Below are 18,329 nucleotides of genomic sequence, written 5' to 3' on the forward strand. Positions count from 1 at the left end.
CCAACCTGGTTTATTCTATTCTATTCTATCCCTAAGACCACACAAATGTAGTACCACCATGCTTTGTCTAAGCTACCCTTCATGCTTTCAGATCTTTGTGAGCAGTTTTGTACTGTGGTGTGTGTTATAGATGTGCTGCTACCAACACATGCAATGACTTAAAAGACTGCTGTTCTTTCCCCTGCTCTGAAAAAAGGGATGCAAAGGTATTGTGATTCAGATAACTTTTGCTGACCTACAGAATTTGAATGCTCTGCTGTGAGAGTCAAAGCAATGCTCTTCTGATCCCACATCTTAGATATGCTCTGCCTTCAACAGATGGAGAACATAGAACATAGTAGTTCTTTGCACTAACAGGCTTAATTTGTCAAATTCCACTCCTGGTCCTAGAAAGAATTAAGAACTTGTTTGAAGTACTCAAGAGGGTACTTAGCTTGGCTGCCTCATGAAACTTCAGTGCCTTTGAAGTCCTAAGAAGCAACAAAGCTAATGTATGATGAACTCCTGACTCAGACACCCTCAAGCAGAGAGGGGTTATCCCTGACTTATAAAGAAAAGAAGTCACCAGGAGCCCTATATCTAAGCAGGAGGGCAAAGGAAGCAATGAAATATTTAGGAAATAAGGAGAGGCTTGACCAAAATGGGTGACACTATGTAAAGGCAGGAAAGTCAGGCTTTATCTACCTTGGGGATGAAGTCCTCATCCCATATTAAAAAAACAAAGTATACATCTGTTCTGCTCTCAGAGCAGAACCCCTTACCCTCTTCACCCAGAACTGCTGCCTTACCAGAGCCAGCACCACCACCTCCTGCTCCATACATGCCACCGCCTCCTGCACCACTGCCTCCTCCATAGCCATCAGAGAAGTTGGGCATGAGCTTCTGGCGTTTCCTTTGCACTTCTTCTTTATCTGGGTTGGAAGGGATAGGTGGGATAGAGAGTCACTCTTGCTGGTGATCACACACAGAACAGGATGTGCATACAGAAAGCACTAAAGTTTAGTAGCTTATAAAGGCAAATGCAAAGTGCTGCAGAAGAGCCCCAGAAAGCAAAGCAGCTTTGTATGTAATGGAGCAATGAGAATTGCTTTGAGAAACAAGCTGGTGCCAAGTCCCCAGGCAGATCAGCAGCATCCAGTGGGCCTGCACGATCTCTTCAGTTATCCAAGGTACCTGGTGCTCAGACTGGGAGGGAAATGTGCAGAGATGCCTTGGGGGGCTCAGAGTTTCCTTCAAAAGCATCTTATGTACCAGATGACAGTGGTCCCAAAACTCTTCTATGTCTAAAACAAGTCATAAACCAGCACAAGTGCCCTGAACTACAAACTTGCTGAAGAAAAGTTGTCTCTGGTGAATATAGGCATAGGCTCTTCTACTAAGCAAGCCTACTTCAGAAATGGACCCTTATCAAGCAGCCAGCAAATCACAAGGCAGATTGATTTCCAATAGTGCAGAGTACCTGCAGTGAGTGGTGAAAACAACATTGGCTTGAAAGGATTAGAAAAAGCCCCCAGAAGAGAGAGAGCTTATTTGCAGGAAGGATGTAATACTGTAAAACCATGCTGAGCAGCAGTAGAAAAGACGAAATAATTCCTAGCTCCCCTTGAAAGCAAAATGCAAAGATGTAAAAGAAGTATCCCAGTGACTGGGGAAAAGTGAAAATGACATGAAGAGCGCTGCAAAAAATGAGGAAGACAAACATTACAGAGGTTAAAGATCCAACAGAACTGTGGAGGAAACAAAATACCCTTCCTTCACTAAACAACCTAGTAGCTTTCAACAGCCAGATGACAAAATATTCTCATGCACAGGCACATGAGGCAGTGCATCTATGGAGTCTGCTGAACACATGAAACAGCGCACTGGAAGGTACAAGTGCATTATTTCCAGCATACATGGTCTGTATGTATGCATGCATGCACCAGGTGTACTCACAGATGAGGAGAGAAAGCTAGAGAGCAATCTAGTCAGAGAAACAAACAAAGCATCCACATCCACATGTCTAAGTTTGCATGGACACTTGCAACAAGGGAAACAGGCAGTCCCTAACTGATAGTTTTCTGATTAGGTGGTATTTAGGATCAGAACATGCACACAGTATTGAATTAACTGTATTCGTAAGAGCATGCAGAAGAGGTTTGCTTCAGATCTGGCAATCTTACTCTGCAGCTGCACACTTTCCAGAGAAGTGGTGCAAGAGATTCCCCAAATCATTACCAATGCAAAATCCTCTGGCAGCTCTGGAAGTTCCTGTGAATTCAAGCTTTCTGCTATTTCATCCTAACAGGTATAAAGCAGATTCACTTGGACATCAACCACCACTCTGCTCTCCTCAGCTGTCCTTAGCCATTACCACTGATGCACACATGTTAGAGTTGAACAGCGTATTGATCTCAACAGGGCTGTAAGTTAAGCACTGAAAACAGCTAAGATTGTGACTTAACCACATAACCCACAGGCAGGTAACTGGTAAGCAGGGAGATTATCGTCTTAGTACAATGAAACACCAATGCTGACTTGGGCCTCAAGGGATTTCCGTATCATTAACAGTACTGATATTTAAAACCAGGATTGTTGCTGCCATTCACATCCACCACATTTAAAGGTCACAGACCTGCCAGGTAAACTTCTTTTCATTAACGACTTGGGAAGTGTGTCTTCATGCCAACTATTCTACTTCTGCTAAGTGACTAACAAACACTATAATACAAGAGATTGAAACAGCACTTGTCCTGCTCTTACAAGTGTCCTGGGCTTACTTAATGAGTGCAGGCAACTGGAAAACTCAAACCCATCAGGGCTGTTGTGAAGCATGACAGTAAAAGAGAAGGACTGCAAATTACATTCTTTCTCCACCAGTCACCAACTATCTCTGGTTTAAGATTTCGTCTGAGAGTAGCGACAGTAAAATGTCCTCGGGTATTTTCTTCAGAGGAAGAGAAGGCCATCTGCTGTATGGACAGGCATGTGTGTATATAAGAACCTAGAAGGGAGTAAGCATCAGGAGGAAGACACTCCTGGCTGTCCTGCCTGTCAGACAACAGCAAACCTACAAGCCCATTACAGAGCTAGTGCTTTGACATTAGCTCTGCACAAAACAAGGAGGTGAGTGTCCCATTTCTAAAAATAACACCTAGGGGGGAAAAAATAAATAATCCCCCATCCCACAAGTCCTATCTCATTCAAAGCATTCCTGGGGACCCTGCAGTTTCTGTTTCCAACACAGGACACACATTTGGTGAATTACCTTTGATTTCTGGATAGTAGAGAAAAGGCTTTGGTTCGCTGGTTTCTAGATCGGATTTGCGGCGCAGCTGTACAAACACAGAGGCTGGCTTCGTGATATTGACATCTCGGTACTTGGGGGTTTTGAACACGATGGCAAACTGGGAAGGAAACAGTGAGAGGCACATGGAGCACGGCTTTTGATAACTTTGCTTTTACTCTTGTGTTGTTTTGTAGGAGATGGTTCACACCTGTGGTGGGTTGAAAGGAAAGGCCCAGCTTTCCCTCCCCCACTAAGAAGAAATAGCCACAGCCGACTCAGCCGGTGGAGAGAAAGGGAAAATGCTATATTTACAAAGCAATGATCACAACACCCCGGGGCAGGGTGGTGCAAAATATCTTCCCAAAAGGCTGCTACAATAAACTTCCACTTTAGTTTTCAGTTCACTTTTGAGGTTCAATCACAAAACCTTTGGGGAGAGAGAGAACTTCCAAACAAAGTATCACCACACCACATACATTAGTATTGCACTGTTTGTCCCCTCATCATTTACCATCTATTCTGTGGCCTTCCCAGCATGCTCACAGGAGCACTAACAGCTTTGTATATTTCCTACTCCAGTTTCCACCAGTGCATGCTGAGACAATGAGTCTATCTCCCAGTTTCCTCACTCTGTGTTCCTACCCTGCCTACTTACCTACTGTACATCTTTCAAGAACAGGCAAGATTGTATTATTATTACTAAGCTGCCAATAAAAGAAGCAAGTAGCACAGGATACAGATGCTGTCACCTAATTTACTAATTAGAGTAGTCTATAGAGATGGAAAAGAAAATGAATCATGAACTGACAACTGTGCTGTTCCTTACCTGTCTATGTACATCTGTAGGAGAAAAGTCTCCAAAGCCTTCCCACATGCCTCCATTCTCATCCTCCTCATAGAAACGTATTTGAATATCATCTGCAAAGAGGGAAAGAAACACCTTGAGACTCTGCACATTGGTTTAACCTCCGGGGGATGTTTGTGCATTTGTTTAACCTTTGGCTAAGTATTTCAGATAGAAATCAACAGTTATGTTTTGTCTGGATGATACCAGATGAATAATACATGAACTCTCTTTATCCACATTATCAAATCACAAAGAACCCATTTTTTACATCAGCTTCAGATCAGCCCAATTCGAACACTTCACTTGAAGTTGCTATTTACTGAGCAGTGAAACGAGAACTAGGTTCAACACCTCTTCCTACTCCAGGGTTATAAAACATACCAGAGGAGCTTTGCTTGGAACAAAGACAGAGAGAGGGAAGAACTTGCAGCCCAAAATGTAGAAACCACCCTCTCCCTTTCAAGAGTTTCAGTTCAAAAAACTGTAGCAAAACCTGAAGTGCCACAGTGCAAGTTCCGCTTGCTGCTGGCATAGTGCCACTTTGGAGCTGCAGCTCAAGGCTGTGAGTGTGCAGTGTTGTCATAAATGATCCCTCACCCCCAACTTGCAGCACAGGCCACAAACACAAGATTTGGCTTCTGCTCCCCTAAACAAATTCTCTTTTATTCTCTTTGTATGTATTTGTTTATATTTTCAGAAGCAGGGAAATGATGACAGCAGCATATTTCCCTCCCCAGCAGTCCTGGTGAGAAAAAAAACTAGACAAGGCTGACTGATGCAGGACAGGCTTTTGGAGCAGGCAAACTGCTTCCCCTGATCCACCACCTGCTAGTCTCAAGGCTGTGAACCACCACTTCCAGTCCTGCTGTCCTGCACGCTCAATTTCCTTCAGGCAGGAGGTTTCTGAGAGCAATGAGGTCAGGGGAAACCCCAGTCTGACTGAGGGGAAACCCCACCTCAGGGCTTCAACTGAGTCAGACACTTATTTATTTATTTCATACACAAGAACTATGTTTCATCTCAGCCCTTCTGATAGCAGAGGGTATATTTACACTACCAAAGGAAAACAGGTTCTTCAAAGCTCCTTAAAGACCTTTCTCTTTCCTAAGCAGCAGAACATTTGCAAGAAACAGTGGTGGGGAAGCACAGACTGTATTAGCAGAAAATGTGACACAGCCAGGGTCTGATTCCAAACAGGGAAGAATGGGGGCATCAGCTAATCTACCCCGGGGAGTCCCAGCTATTACCTAGCAAATGCACAAGATTTCCCTTACATTTTTTTCCTTTTTAGTTCATCCCAAATACTGCAACCAACCATGCTAGCTGTTACTTTCCTGTCCAACACCAAAGCATCCAAATCCACCCTGACACACCCTCAGTCATGAGTGAAAATTATCAAAATGAATCTGCAGAATTATCTGTTTACACCAAGTAATCTCCACCATTAGCATACACATAAAAATGAAGTTACCAGCAGCAGTGCTACAGTATTCAGTTCACATCTGTGGTTAATAGAGAATGCTCAGACTTACTCAGAAACTTCAGAGTAATTCAGGGCAGGTGTTAGTTCATGGAGTCAAACATCACCCAGCACCCACAAAAACCCCTACCACAGGCAGAGGCAGAAATCTGGGGAGACTAAAAATGATCAGAGAGTTGTCTGCAGTTGTCTCTGCAGAGGCAACAGAAGCTGGATTTGCTTTGCAACAGACTCTTTTGATTTAGTCTTTTTCTGGCCTGCTGGCCTGACTTCCCAAAAGCCTCAGTGCTCACAAATCCTGCTGTGCTGTCAGAGCAGGAGAGTACTAAGGCAGCACAGCAGGCTTCATGTGTACTCCAGATGAACACCCTGGTGTGCCTTGCAGAACTCTTACCTTTCTGAACTTTGTCACAGAGAAGGTAAATCTCTTCCCCTCCTGTTACACACCCTGCTGTTCTGTCCATTCTTACGATTTTCAGGTTGGAGGCGTTGGGAGCTTCTGTTGAAAGGAAAGAACACAAAAGCCACTTTCACAGCAGTTTTAGATTGCAAAGAAACTCAAGCACAACGCAGAGAGATGCATTAGAAAAACAAGCCTCCAGTACAACCTACCTAAATTTGTCTGTGTTAAGCAGGAATAAATCTACAGTTTTCACAGGAAGGGCACAATCATGTATTTGCTGAGCTCTTACTGCACCGTGAGCCATAACACGAGGCCCTGGCCATGCCAGCACAATCACCACATTAGTAATAGCACAGCAGGGAATTGCAATCAGCACTCTGCACTGGTACGAACTTTATGACAAGGGCACATCACAAGACAACTTATTTTCCTCTTCCCTGCTTTCTTGACAGTGGGACACTTCCCATATCTCACTGCTTGAACACAGCATGCAGCACATTACTTTACACTGTCAGACACTGGACCTCCACAGGTCTTAGTCGAAACATAAACCAAAACCTATTGGTCCTCACGACAGAGCCATCACCTCACAAGTAAAAGCACCTGTGATACAATGCTACAACAAGTTCTGTCTGCTCAATGCAAGAGGCTTTAAAAGGTGCCAATGAAGAATATTAGCAAAAAGCAAAGAAAGAAAACAAAGACCAAGAAAAATCCTTTGGAACTAACAAACAAGAATGCACTGCAGGATCTCAGAAACCAGTAACTGATATACCTTGGTGATTCTGTGATATCTAAGCAGCAACTTAAACCATCAGAAGAAGCATGCATACAAAATTTCCTCTCTATTTGTCTCCTTGGCTGGAGTTTTGATAGGTTGGAAGTATAGGGTAGCTTCAAATGGTTTTATATGTATGGCTTGGTACATGCTCTGCTTCTGTTGATGCTTTGTCTCCCTCCTCCTCTTTCCTTTACAAATACTCTTAATCATTACACAGGGGTGAGGTACAGTAATGGAATCTTTAACTGTTATTAATGAAAATCAAGAGTCTTTAAAGACACTGCTTGGTAAATCACCTCAGCCTCTGGATGAAATAATTTTGTTTTCTCACCCAGAAAATGCAGGTCATGTGCCATAAGAACAGCAGACATCCTGCTCTTTCACTCAATGAATACATACAAGATAGATACACAAGATATGCAAGGCTGAACCACATCACTACATTTCCCATTTAACAGTGACCCACAGACTATTTAAGCATAGCTGCACTTAATACTTTTCCTTCTAGACTTTGTCCATAAAAAGTGCAAAGGAGAAAAAAAAAAGCCCACACAAAGGAAAAAGTACTTTTTCTGAGTCATTACAGAATGATTATCAGGAACACTGTAATCCACAGCTACAGGGAGGAAAACTCAGGCAGCAGAAACAGTTCAGGTAAGCTAAGTTAGCATAATCAAAAAGCACAAGGGAAAAGATGAAAAGATCCACTTAGAAAAAAAGACAAGGATGTAACAGACCTGTAAAAAGTACTGACAGGTCTAAAAGAAACAGACTGGGAACTCTTGGCTCTGTTTGTCTTCCAAAACAAGTAATTGGTCAGCAAAACTGAAAAGTGTGAAAGACTCAACAGGACTGAAGCAAAGGAATTTTTTCCTGACATCTAGTGTAACAAGGCTTTGTCACAGAATCATAGAACTGTCAGGGTTGGAAGGGACCTCAAGGATCATCTAGTTCTAACCTCCCTGCCTTAGGCAGGGGCACCTCACTCTAGATCAGGTTGCTCAGAGTCCCATCCAGCCTGGCCTTAAAAACCTCCAGGGATGGGACTTCTCCCACCTCCCTGGGCAACCTGCTCCAGCATCTCACCATTCTCAGTGAGGAACTTCCTCCTAACACCCAATGTAGAAAGCACAGAAAGCATCAGAGAGGTGCAAAATTCAAGCATTCCTGAATACAACAAGAGTTTACAAAACCCTCCTAATAAAAGTGGCAGGATTAAAGATGGTAACAGCAAAATAGTATCATCCTTTACAGCTGATCTCACCATCTATAACAAACCAGAACCATACCATGGGTACTTGACAGACACGAGGCAAATTATCCATGGGCTACTTAATTGTTAACCCAGTAACAGGCAAGCAGCAGGGCTAGATCACAATATCACAGTGTAACTAAGGTTGGAAGAGACCCCAAGGATCATCAAGTCCAATCTGTCTCGATAGACCTCACGACTAGACCATGGCACCAAGTGCCACGTCCAATCTCCTCTTGAACACCTCCAGGGACGGTGACTCCCTGGGCAGCCCATTCCAATGACGAACGACTCGCTCAGTGAAGAACTTTCTCCTCACTTTGAGTCTAAGATGAGCCTGTGCACAGCAAGATCTGCAGAACGCTTCTGTATGTACAAAAGCTGGCCCCTTATTACAGAAGTAACTGAAGGCAAATCTACTCACTGCTGTCATAGATCGCATCTGATATGACGGGGTCGAGTTTCCGCGTGAAGCTGCCGTTGCTGTCCGGGAGGAAGGCCGTGAACATGAGGCGCACCACACTGAGATCCATCTCCTTGGTCTGCTGTATGGCTGCCTGGCGAATGATTTCCCTCTCTCGCTCTGGAACCCACAAGCAGGCAGAAGAATTAACGCAGCAGGTAGGGGGCCCATAACAAAACTGAAAGAACGCTCTCCAAACCTTACTATCAAAAGGCACCAACAGCAAGGAAACGAGGCTCCTTTCATTTAGCATCCACTGGCTTTTCTCTTTTTAAGCAGAGAGGAGCAGCTGGTCACAAAACACTGCATTCATCTTGAGGTTTTTGCATCAGATGTCATTTAAGGTGTAAAAACATTTTAAAAACATTACTATTTTCTGCTCTCAGTTTATAAAGACTGGGGAAAGGGCAGAGGCAGACACTAAGGACCTCTGAATGCCTACTACTACAGTGATAAAGAGAGGGCTGGCCCCTCTTATACAGTGCTTGAAAGCACTGAGGGCCAGAGATTTTATGGGGATATGGATGAAATGAAGCTGAATGCATCAATTTTCATAAGAAGGGCCCCAAGTTACGCAAGGATATCACGTGCTGCAGCAGTATTGCAAAATGGCTCTCATTATTGCTTATTAATAAAGATCAGATGAAATACAGGTGCAGAGGTGAGTGCAGGCAACTATGAAAGGAAGTTGCTCCATTCTCACATGACTGCTGACAGCAAAGACTCTTTCAGATTCCCTAAAGCGTGGCAGCAACACATCACCTCTTAAAGCACGCAGCCAAGGCCTTTTTTTGGCTAAGAATGTGTGGGTTTGGAAGCTAAAGCTGTTTTCAGTAGAAAGTCTACTAAAGCCAGGCCATCATTTCTACGTACCAGTCAGCTGTCTGTCTCCACATCCATCTGCCTGCAGATAGGTGAGCTCAGGATGCACCAGGAGCCCTGGGTTGTATCCCCTTTTGCAAGCATCTATCATGCGTGCTTCCAGAGTTTCAAACACTTTCTTCTTCGTGACATGAAGGATTCCAAGATTTGCAAACCTGCCAAATGTTGACCAAGGGAAACATTTTCTTAATGCTTGCTGCTAAACCTGCAGCAGGCAGACTCTCTCATACCAGAGACATCAATGGAAGGGCTTGACAGTCCTCCTCTACAGTCTATAGATTCTGTAGCCAATGGAAGGACCTAACCACAACTAATTCTGCAGAGCAAATTTTCCAGAAAAAAACAAAACAAAACTAAACCAACCAACCACAACAACCAAAACACCTCAAACACAAAAAAACCCCAAATCAAACAAAACCCCCAGCAAAACAAAACAAAAAAGCCCCAAACACAACACCATCCAAGCTTACAAACGATGTAAAATGTGCACCATTACATGGCAGCAATCCTATGGGCACAGGGGATTTTCCCATGGCATACTCAGTACTCTGTTAGGTTTCAGAATGAACACTGTGGAAGCAACTCAAAAAACATTGGCAAATCTGGTTTCACACACTTTGTTTGCTCTGTCTTGGCAATGACATTTAATATGTCATTGTATATGGCTGTTATGTAGAGCAGCTGCTAGAAATAAGCTCTGTCCATTCAAAATTATTTGGAGAGCAAGCTAAGATTTAGTTGATTAGATAGTGCTGGATGATAGGTTGGGCTTCATGATCTCAAAGGTCTCTTCCAACCTGGTTAATTCTATTTTATTCTATTCTATGAAGCTAAAACTAGTGCAACACTTCCCCAAAGATATGTTTTAAGCAAGGCTCTGAACATTCAGCAAGGCACTTCAGCTATCTATTTAAATGAAAACTTCCACAGTACAAGATGTGCTTTTGTAACAATCTCCTGGCACATTTAAAAATCAATTAGATCTGGAAGTATGAAAACAAGACAATAACTCAATTTTCATGTGGGTCAGCTGAGGATAAGAAAGCTGTTTCTAAACATCTGATGAAAAACAAGACAGGTTGGGAAATGAGCCAAACTTTTCAAGATGAAAAGGAGCATTTCAAATAAAGCTATTTAAATTGTTGTGCTTGGTAAAGTTAGTGCACTGGGCTTGGACATCAAAAGTTACAGTTTAAAAGAATCTCTCTCTCTCTCTCTCTCAACCTTCTCAGCTTTTTAAACTTCATCTTCTTCACCAACAAAGACATTCTTGAGATCACAGAACTAAAACTCACAGCCAGCATGAAACCTGATCTAAGCCTGAAAATGTAGACAGGAGCCTCAGCTCCATTTACTGATATAAACAATTATTCTTTTAAATTAAACAAGAACAGACCAACTACCATTTCACTACAACCTTACCGCTTTAAACTTTCAGAGTTTGACTCATTTAGTATTTTCATGTTTATACGTGTCGTGCCTTCATTTCACATTCACTAACCCTATTTTCCTACAGCCTCTCTCTTCACTGGATTCCTCTCGGCAGATTCCAGCGAAAGGAAAATATTGATCAAAATGGGAACAAAATTTTTTCCCCCCAGTAACTCACGCTCCCTTCTCTTGGATCAAAACTCTTCACATTTGAAAGGATGGGCATACTATACAAATTTGGACTGCGCACCGAGAGAGTGAAACTGCACATTCTAAGTGAAAACTATTTGCTTAAACCTTTAGCTTGCTTAGGGCAAATTCTACAAAGGTAAACAGAAACTCCATTAATTTTTTCTTTCTGTTTAAGACACAAACAAAACACAGAGTGGAGCAAGAAGGCCAGTGCTCCACTTAGCTGCCTCTTAGTAGTATTTTTGTATTGCTTCTTACAGTGTTTACATTTGATTCTGTCTCCCTTAGCCCAGCCTTACAAACCAGTCAACAAGACTTACCCTACAACCATATCTTTGGGTCCTGCATTAACTGTGCATACTCCATCTTCACAAAATTTACCCACCAGGCTGTGAGCGTGCAAGTGGACGTATTTCCCATTGGTAACTAACTGGACAATTACTTTTGCAGGTCCAACATAATTGCAGATCTGTAAATAAGCACATTAAAAGGAACAAAATAAGTGAGATTGTTTGGAGGTTTAATGGAACAAGTAATGATGCCAGTTGAGTATCTTCTGTCATCTTACATAGGAGAAATGTATATTGTTTCCTCATGAGATACAAAGGACAAACTAACTGTGCCAGATCATCACAAGGAAAACCCAAATTTCATTTATTTCTTTTAATTAAACTTGACATACAAATGGTATGAGCAGTGTCTCAGTTTAAGGAGCAAGAAAAGCTCTCTAACTCTTCTCAAAGTAGTCAAAGAAAAACTCCACACAGGATTGGATAGAAATACAGAATACTATTGGAAGTTTAAACAGAAGTGCTATTCATAAACCACATGCTACGGTGCAAAACATACAAAATACACCAAATCCACAGTCTGAGCTTAACACAGAAGCCTATTAAGCTAAAGCTTTCCCCAACCTCCAGCAAACCAGGCCAAAAAATCTAGGCCTCAAATGTCACTCCCCTTCCCCCTGTGTTAAGCCTCTCTGCACCCCCATTATCAAACCTGTGGGGTGCAGCTAAAATTCAGCTTGCCAGCTTCAGGCCCCTGCCAAGGCCACATTCCCCTGCACTGCAAAGATAAGGGAGCAGCATTGGAAAGGAAAGAGAGAGAGGAAGGGGGAAAAGGAACAGCTTGTGCTGTCCCCTTATAAATGGGATATGTAGGCATTCTGGGAATGAAGTAACAAAAATTACACTGTCCGGTCCACCTCCTGGACCTCCCTAGCCTCTGGAGGCCTGTACTCTGTGGTTTCTTAAAGGCACCCACTCTCAAACCATGACAAGCAATGACCAAGAAAAATTAAGAAATAAAACAAAGCTGAGGGAAAGCAAGCTTTCATTTCCCAAATAATGAACCTCAGTTTTACATTCTGGCCAGTTAATCTCCTTCAATTTCAATTCATAGTACACATTGTTATGTGTTGAGAAGCATACAGAAAATGTGTTTAACGAAACCCCTGGGTGATTTTTGCCCAATTTGAAAACACTTTAAATGATTTGTAGACATCATGACTATTTGAAAACATTTTGGTCTCACTAGAATGACTTTTCAGGAAAAGATTTTAAAGTGGATTATATCTATATATCACAGGCATTTTGTTAGTTCAATATGCTCCATCAACACGTTACCCAGACCAGTAAATATTACCTTCAGTGTATACAAGGATATTGCTAAGTGCCCATCTAAGGTTTTGCAGGAATGGAACTATGATAAACTGGGTGCATAGCCCACTCTGGAAGATTTTTGCCAATCTTTTTTGTTGCCCCTGTTAACAGTTTCTAATCACCACACACTTTTAAATAGCTTTTAACATTGTGATGCCAAGTAATGCCTCAAAACCAAACCTAATGCTACTAATAACATCACGTATTGGTACGTTATTTGCCTTACATAAGATTAGGTAGAACTTTGTTTTCTTTCCTCACCAGTAATCCTCTCCAAGTCAGTTGTGGCTTATGCACCACTTTCATACTATGCTGAATATAAAATCACCCCACTTTTTCAAAAAGCAAACATTACCTTCCCTTCCAATTCACTTAATTAACCCTTTTATCAATGTTGGGGTTTTCTCCCCTCCTCCTCTAATTTTCCATCTAATTTGCCTTGAGCAAAGTTCTTTGTGTTACCAGCAGCTTAGAGATCTAATCAACCAAAGTATTAAAGGCTCATGATAAACATTAAAGTGATGAATTAGTGATGAACTGAATACTTAAGGTTATATTGTTGATAAAATGCTGATAACCAAGGGATTGCCATGATTTCACCACATTACTAAGCCCTCCTAGCTTCCTTCACCGCAGTTAACCCCCCCCCCCCTTGAACCTATTCCATCACAGCTGAAACACTCTGCATAGGCACAACCCATGCCCTCCTCATCTTCCCATTTGCTGCTAAAAGCAAAAAAAATCCCAACTATGAAAAAGCTGTTCCAGGGGCAACAGGTGTGCAAAACTCCTCTCCTCACACACTGTGCCTGCTGGCTAACTCTGCATTAATCTGCGTTTTACAAGCAGCAGTTGCTAAAATACAAACCACGGGCTGCCCATGCTTCCCTCCAGGTTGCAAATAGCAGCCCCTCCTGGATCAAAACAGTACAGAGATGCAGAACAATCACAGCTTCACCATTTCCACCACTCACAGGCAGTGAGAGAATGCAGGGATCCCTTTGCAGCTTTCCCAAAGTCATATGACAATAAAGGTGACTGTGTTTGGTGCTACAGGTCACTGCAATCAGCTTTTCAAGGGGAAGGGGGGGTGGGCTTTATTTTTTTCTCCCTCATCAAACAAGCCTTTCCCTGCTATGAAGTTCCCAGCACGTCTGTAGCATTATATTCATTATGAGTAACATGCATGCTCCGGTATCACATCAGGGAAGTCCAAGACAATCCATCAGCTGTAGAAACCACAGTGAAACTGTAGGTAGGACTGCAGCACATCAAGGACTTTCCAGCCTCTGAAAGCAGAACATGCAACTGCAGTGGTAACCAGATTGCAATCTCCCCTGTTACTCAGCTCAGCATGATTTTTACAGCCTCTCTCAGGGGAAAAACAAGAGTTCTTCAAACATAATACCTTATGTAGGTCATCCTGCAAGAAAGGACTACTTTGGTCACCCAGCCTGATGTTGTAAACTGCAAAGGATACAGAATGCCCCTGAATATACTTCTTACAGATAAGACTTTCCTACTTGATTTTGAGATACGTAGGTTATCTGGGCACCCAGCAAAACAGCCACAGTGGTTAAATATGCTGAAATTATTTGTCGGTGTCTTTGAATCATTGTCTAAGACACACAAACATTTATCACTTTGGTGAAAGAACTTTATAGATGCTGTCAAAGGCATTAAAAGGTAGACAGTCCATTACATTGCTGGATATCTATAGAAACTTAAGGATTATGGTGTCGACACAAAAACATACTCAGTATGAGAGGGCAATAGCATGTGGGTGCTGTACTGCTTAAAATGAGAGCTGTGACCTGGGGAAAAAATAAATAAAAATCACTACTGAACTGCAAATTAAACCTAAGGGAGAAAAAGAGAAAATAAGGAGTTCCTGGGAAGAACACAGCTGTAACTTGACTACATCCTGTACTGAAGCGGCATTCAATTGATCTAATCTGATAAAGTTAAAATGCTGCAGGCTCACATTTATCTGCTGTTCCTATTTGAGAGAGATCTGTCTGATTAAAAGGACCCTGTGTACTTGAAGTTGAGTCAGTTTCAAAACTAAAGTTGAAAGTTTTTCTCAGTTATTTCACATCCTCCTGCAAGCCAGACCCCAGCCATTTTTCTGTAGTTTCCCAAACTCCATGAAAACTTTATAAGAACGTTCTCCTACTTCAAGGATGTTTTTCCCCCGTTTCTCTTACAAGCAAGAAGTGAAACCAGCTGGTCAATGACAGAAAGGAAGTGATGGAAAAGACCATGTCAAGCCTGCAAAGCCAATACCTATTTCTCTTTCTAACCACTTTGTTACAGCAACTACAGCCCAAATCCTGCCTAACCTTCGGAGTGTGGCTAGTGCTATCCGAAATATGTACATTCAGAACATGTTCTGAAGTGTTCCAGACATCACTCACTATATAAACAGTATGTTTTCAGAGCAGCATCTTTCCCCCCCACACCCAGTTGCTAGTTTAAGAGAAAATATTTCAGATGTGCTACAAATAATTTGCTTACTTAGAAGTCTAAGAATAAGCAACGTGATTTAAACCAATGGAAGCTGACGATCTTCTGATCCTCTGAATGTGAGGTCACTCTCATACCAAAACCACTGAGATGCTCTGCTTTAGGAGTCCAACCAAAGGGTCTTGGTGGCCCATATTCACACAAATTAACCAGAGCAGTTAAAACCAATTTAGCTTTGGCTGAATTTGGTTCAGTACAGCTTTCTGAGATGGGTAAAGATTTATAACAAAACCTTTGCTCATTCTTGTCTCACATTTATTCCCTAATTCATCTGTTAAATGCATTTTTAACTTGTAATATGTAATCACTTTACAATTTAATTCCTATGGGGTGGGGTGGTGTAGCAGGGGAGCAAATAAACTGCTCCTTTCTTCACCAAGAAGGCTCATCAACAAAGTAACTTCACTAATTTTCTTTAAGTTCCCCTCCTGAACTTGAGGTATGTGCTGAAATCCCCAATTTCAATAAGAATGCTTATCTCTGAACTGAGGTATAATTTAGGATAGCCCCAGGACATGACTGGCTGGGCACTTCTCCTGTGTCTGGGTTCAGGGCTGCCTGGATGGTATGCAGCTTCCACACACAAGCTGAACCGCACAACATCCAAACTCCTCAGCAAAGAGATGCTGCTCATTAGCTCGGGCACACCTCTGAGCAACTGGTCACTCATTTTCCGGGCTGCAGCTCATTTACATCCAGCTCACAGACAACAGGCAACTCGAATTTGCAGCCACCCACATAGATTTGCTCCCAAGGAGGTGAAAATTCAGGTAATTTCCTTCACACCACTGTTTGCAGCAAATTCTTATCACAGTTAAAACTGGATCAAGTATTTCAGAGTAAACCATGAATATGCCTACACGATCATCAGTATGTAAGATCAGGACACTCACAGTAAACATGTAAGAAGGCCAGTGGAGATTTTTTTGTACAAGTTTTCTCATAGTTTGGCAAACATACAGAAACAAGCAAATTATTAACAAAAAGATAGTGAAGTAATCTAGTGATAATACCAGCCAATCCAAGACAGTTATTCTTTCTTCTTAGACCATTTGCTTTGGTTTGGTTTTCCCCTAGACAAAAAGCTAATGATATAAGCAGCTCAGGAGCTGACTTCAGCTGTTCTAGACACCAAGTTTGTCCTGTGCTGTATTACACTGAACAGAAGAAATTGATTTTAAATTAAGACTTCTAGGTAGCTTTCTACCATAACCATGAAAAATGTCCTTAAATGTGACTTCATTGCAACATGTTAGGTATCTACAACGTCTCTGCTCTCCATAACTGCTCACTAGTTATATCCTCCAAAAAAACAGATGTTTTGTACATAAGGATTACTGTTTGCAAAGACAGGGTTAAATGAAGAAATATCATTCCATAAACATCAATCTAGCTAATTTTTTGATACTGCAGTAAAATAGTGCTGTTACATAGACTGCTATCTAGCCATGACTGTGCTGCTAAAACAAGAGGTTTAAAATCAATTCCACCTTCATAGTATCTTAGTATCAGTCAGGGTTGGAAGGAACCACAAGGATCATCTAGTTCCAACCCCCCTGCCATGGGCAGGGACACCCCACACTAGATCAGGCTGGCCAGAGCCTTGTCCAGCCTGGTCTTAAACACCTCCAGGGACAGCGCCCCAACCACCTCCCTGGACAACCCATTCCAGGGCTTCACCACTCTCATGGGGAAGAACTTCCTCCTCACATCCAGCCTGAATCTCCCCACCTCCAGCTTCATTCCATTCCCCCTAGTCCTATCACTACTTGATATCCTGATATACCTTCCTGGCCAGTGCAGATTTGTCTTAAGTGTACAGACTGGCATTGCAGAACTGCTACACCAACTCCTGACCTACACCATCTCCTAATACATTACATGGGAGGTAGCTGAATTTGACCGTAATTACCAAACATTTTGCTTAGAGACATTAAAATAGTCTTCAGCACTCCAGCCTTTCAATGAAGATGCATCTTCAGCTACAAGGGTAAAGCTGAAGAGTCCACATTAAGCAAGAGGTCACATCAGATAAATGTGTTTTCATTTGACCTTCAATCCACAACCCTAAGAAAAGGGAGCAGAGAGGCTGCAATTCTTTTTTTTAATGCCCTGAAGATATCTGTATTCTGGACATTCCATGGTAGCTAATGGTAAATTACATCAGCTTTCTATGCACAGTTGGCAAAGCAGAAGAGAGATCCCAATGAAAGCTGCACCGATGACACACCATGGGCAAGGTTTAAAGAGCTGTCACAAAACCTTTTACAGCACAGCCAAAGCTCATGCTACTGTCCTTTCACAGCAATGTGATCAACTAATGGAGGTTTTATGGTGAAAGCCCTGGCAGAAGAGTAGTAATAGCAACAACAACCCACCCAGTGCAACAACAACAACAAAAAAATAGCAATCTTCAATTGTGCTCATTTCAGTTATGACAAGGGGAGCACCCTTGGACAAAACACAGAACAGGCTTACAGGAAAAGGTGTGAAACACTTCTATCTTTACTGGCACCACTTGAATCAAGAACAGGCACTAACAAGCAATGGCCTTGAGGGATTTAATGTTGTGTTCCCTTGCCAGCCTCTCCCAGCAGGTGTTGCCATGTGAGGATCTGAACTAGAAAAAACCCAGATGCACACAGTAGGACCATAAGGAGGGAGGGGAAGGGGGACACGTGTGTGGGGAAGCTTTAGATGAAAATACAAATCTGATGATCAATGAAAAGAGAAGGTTTGATGGAAAGCCAAACAACATTTTGCTTTCTAGTTTACTCAGGGAGAAATTCCATTTCCTGTATAACTCCTCATTGCTTATCTCTTTGTCATGCTATTGTGCAAACCATCACACTTTATAAAGGCATTATCACCAATACAGATCGGAATCCAAAGATCTGGCTGCACTGAGGTAAATTGGTTTATACCTTAGCACAGTATCATAGTATCAGTCAGGGTTGGAAGGGATCACAGGGATCATCTAGTTCCACCCCCCCCTGCCATGGGCAGGGACACCCCACACTAGATCAGACTGGCCAGAGCCAGTAGTGAAAATTCATTCATTGATTCATCTTTACCAACACAAGAAAGGGAAGAAGGGAAAGCAAAGGGGAAAAGCAAGTAAATGCTTTGCCTAGGTTAGC

General features: G+C 42.3%; 1 protein-coding gene across 1 annotated transcript in view; it reads right to left on the reverse strand.

Moving 5' to 3' along the window:
* NFKB1 (nuclear factor kappa B subunit 1) overlaps positions 1–18,329 on the reverse strand; it is a 63,146-nt gene that overhangs the window by 18,512 nt on the left and 26,305 nt on the right. The window contains exons 6-12 of the mRNA XM_054162970.1: positions 11,320–11,468; positions 9,368–9,531; positions 8,456–8,614; positions 5,990–6,094; positions 4,095–4,186; positions 3,248–3,386; positions 789–911 (exon numbers count right to left, since the gene is read on the reverse strand). Coding sequence (XP_054018945.1) covers positions 789–911; positions 3,248–3,386; positions 4,095–4,186; positions 5,990–6,094; positions 8,456–8,614; positions 9,368–9,531; positions 11,320–11,468 — 931 coding nt within the window. The remainder of the gene's footprint in view (positions 1–788; positions 912–3,247; positions 3,387–4,094; positions 4,187–5,989; positions 6,095–8,455; positions 8,615–9,367; positions 9,532–11,319; positions 11,469–18,329) is intronic.

Source organism: Dryobates pubescens, chromosome 1, assembly GCF_014839835.1.
Source record: "Dryobates pubescens isolate bDryPub1 chromosome 1, bDryPub1.pri, whole genome shotgun sequence".
Taxonomy (NCBI): domain Eukaryota; kingdom Metazoa; phylum Chordata; class Aves; order Piciformes; family Picidae; genus Dryobates; species Dryobates pubescens.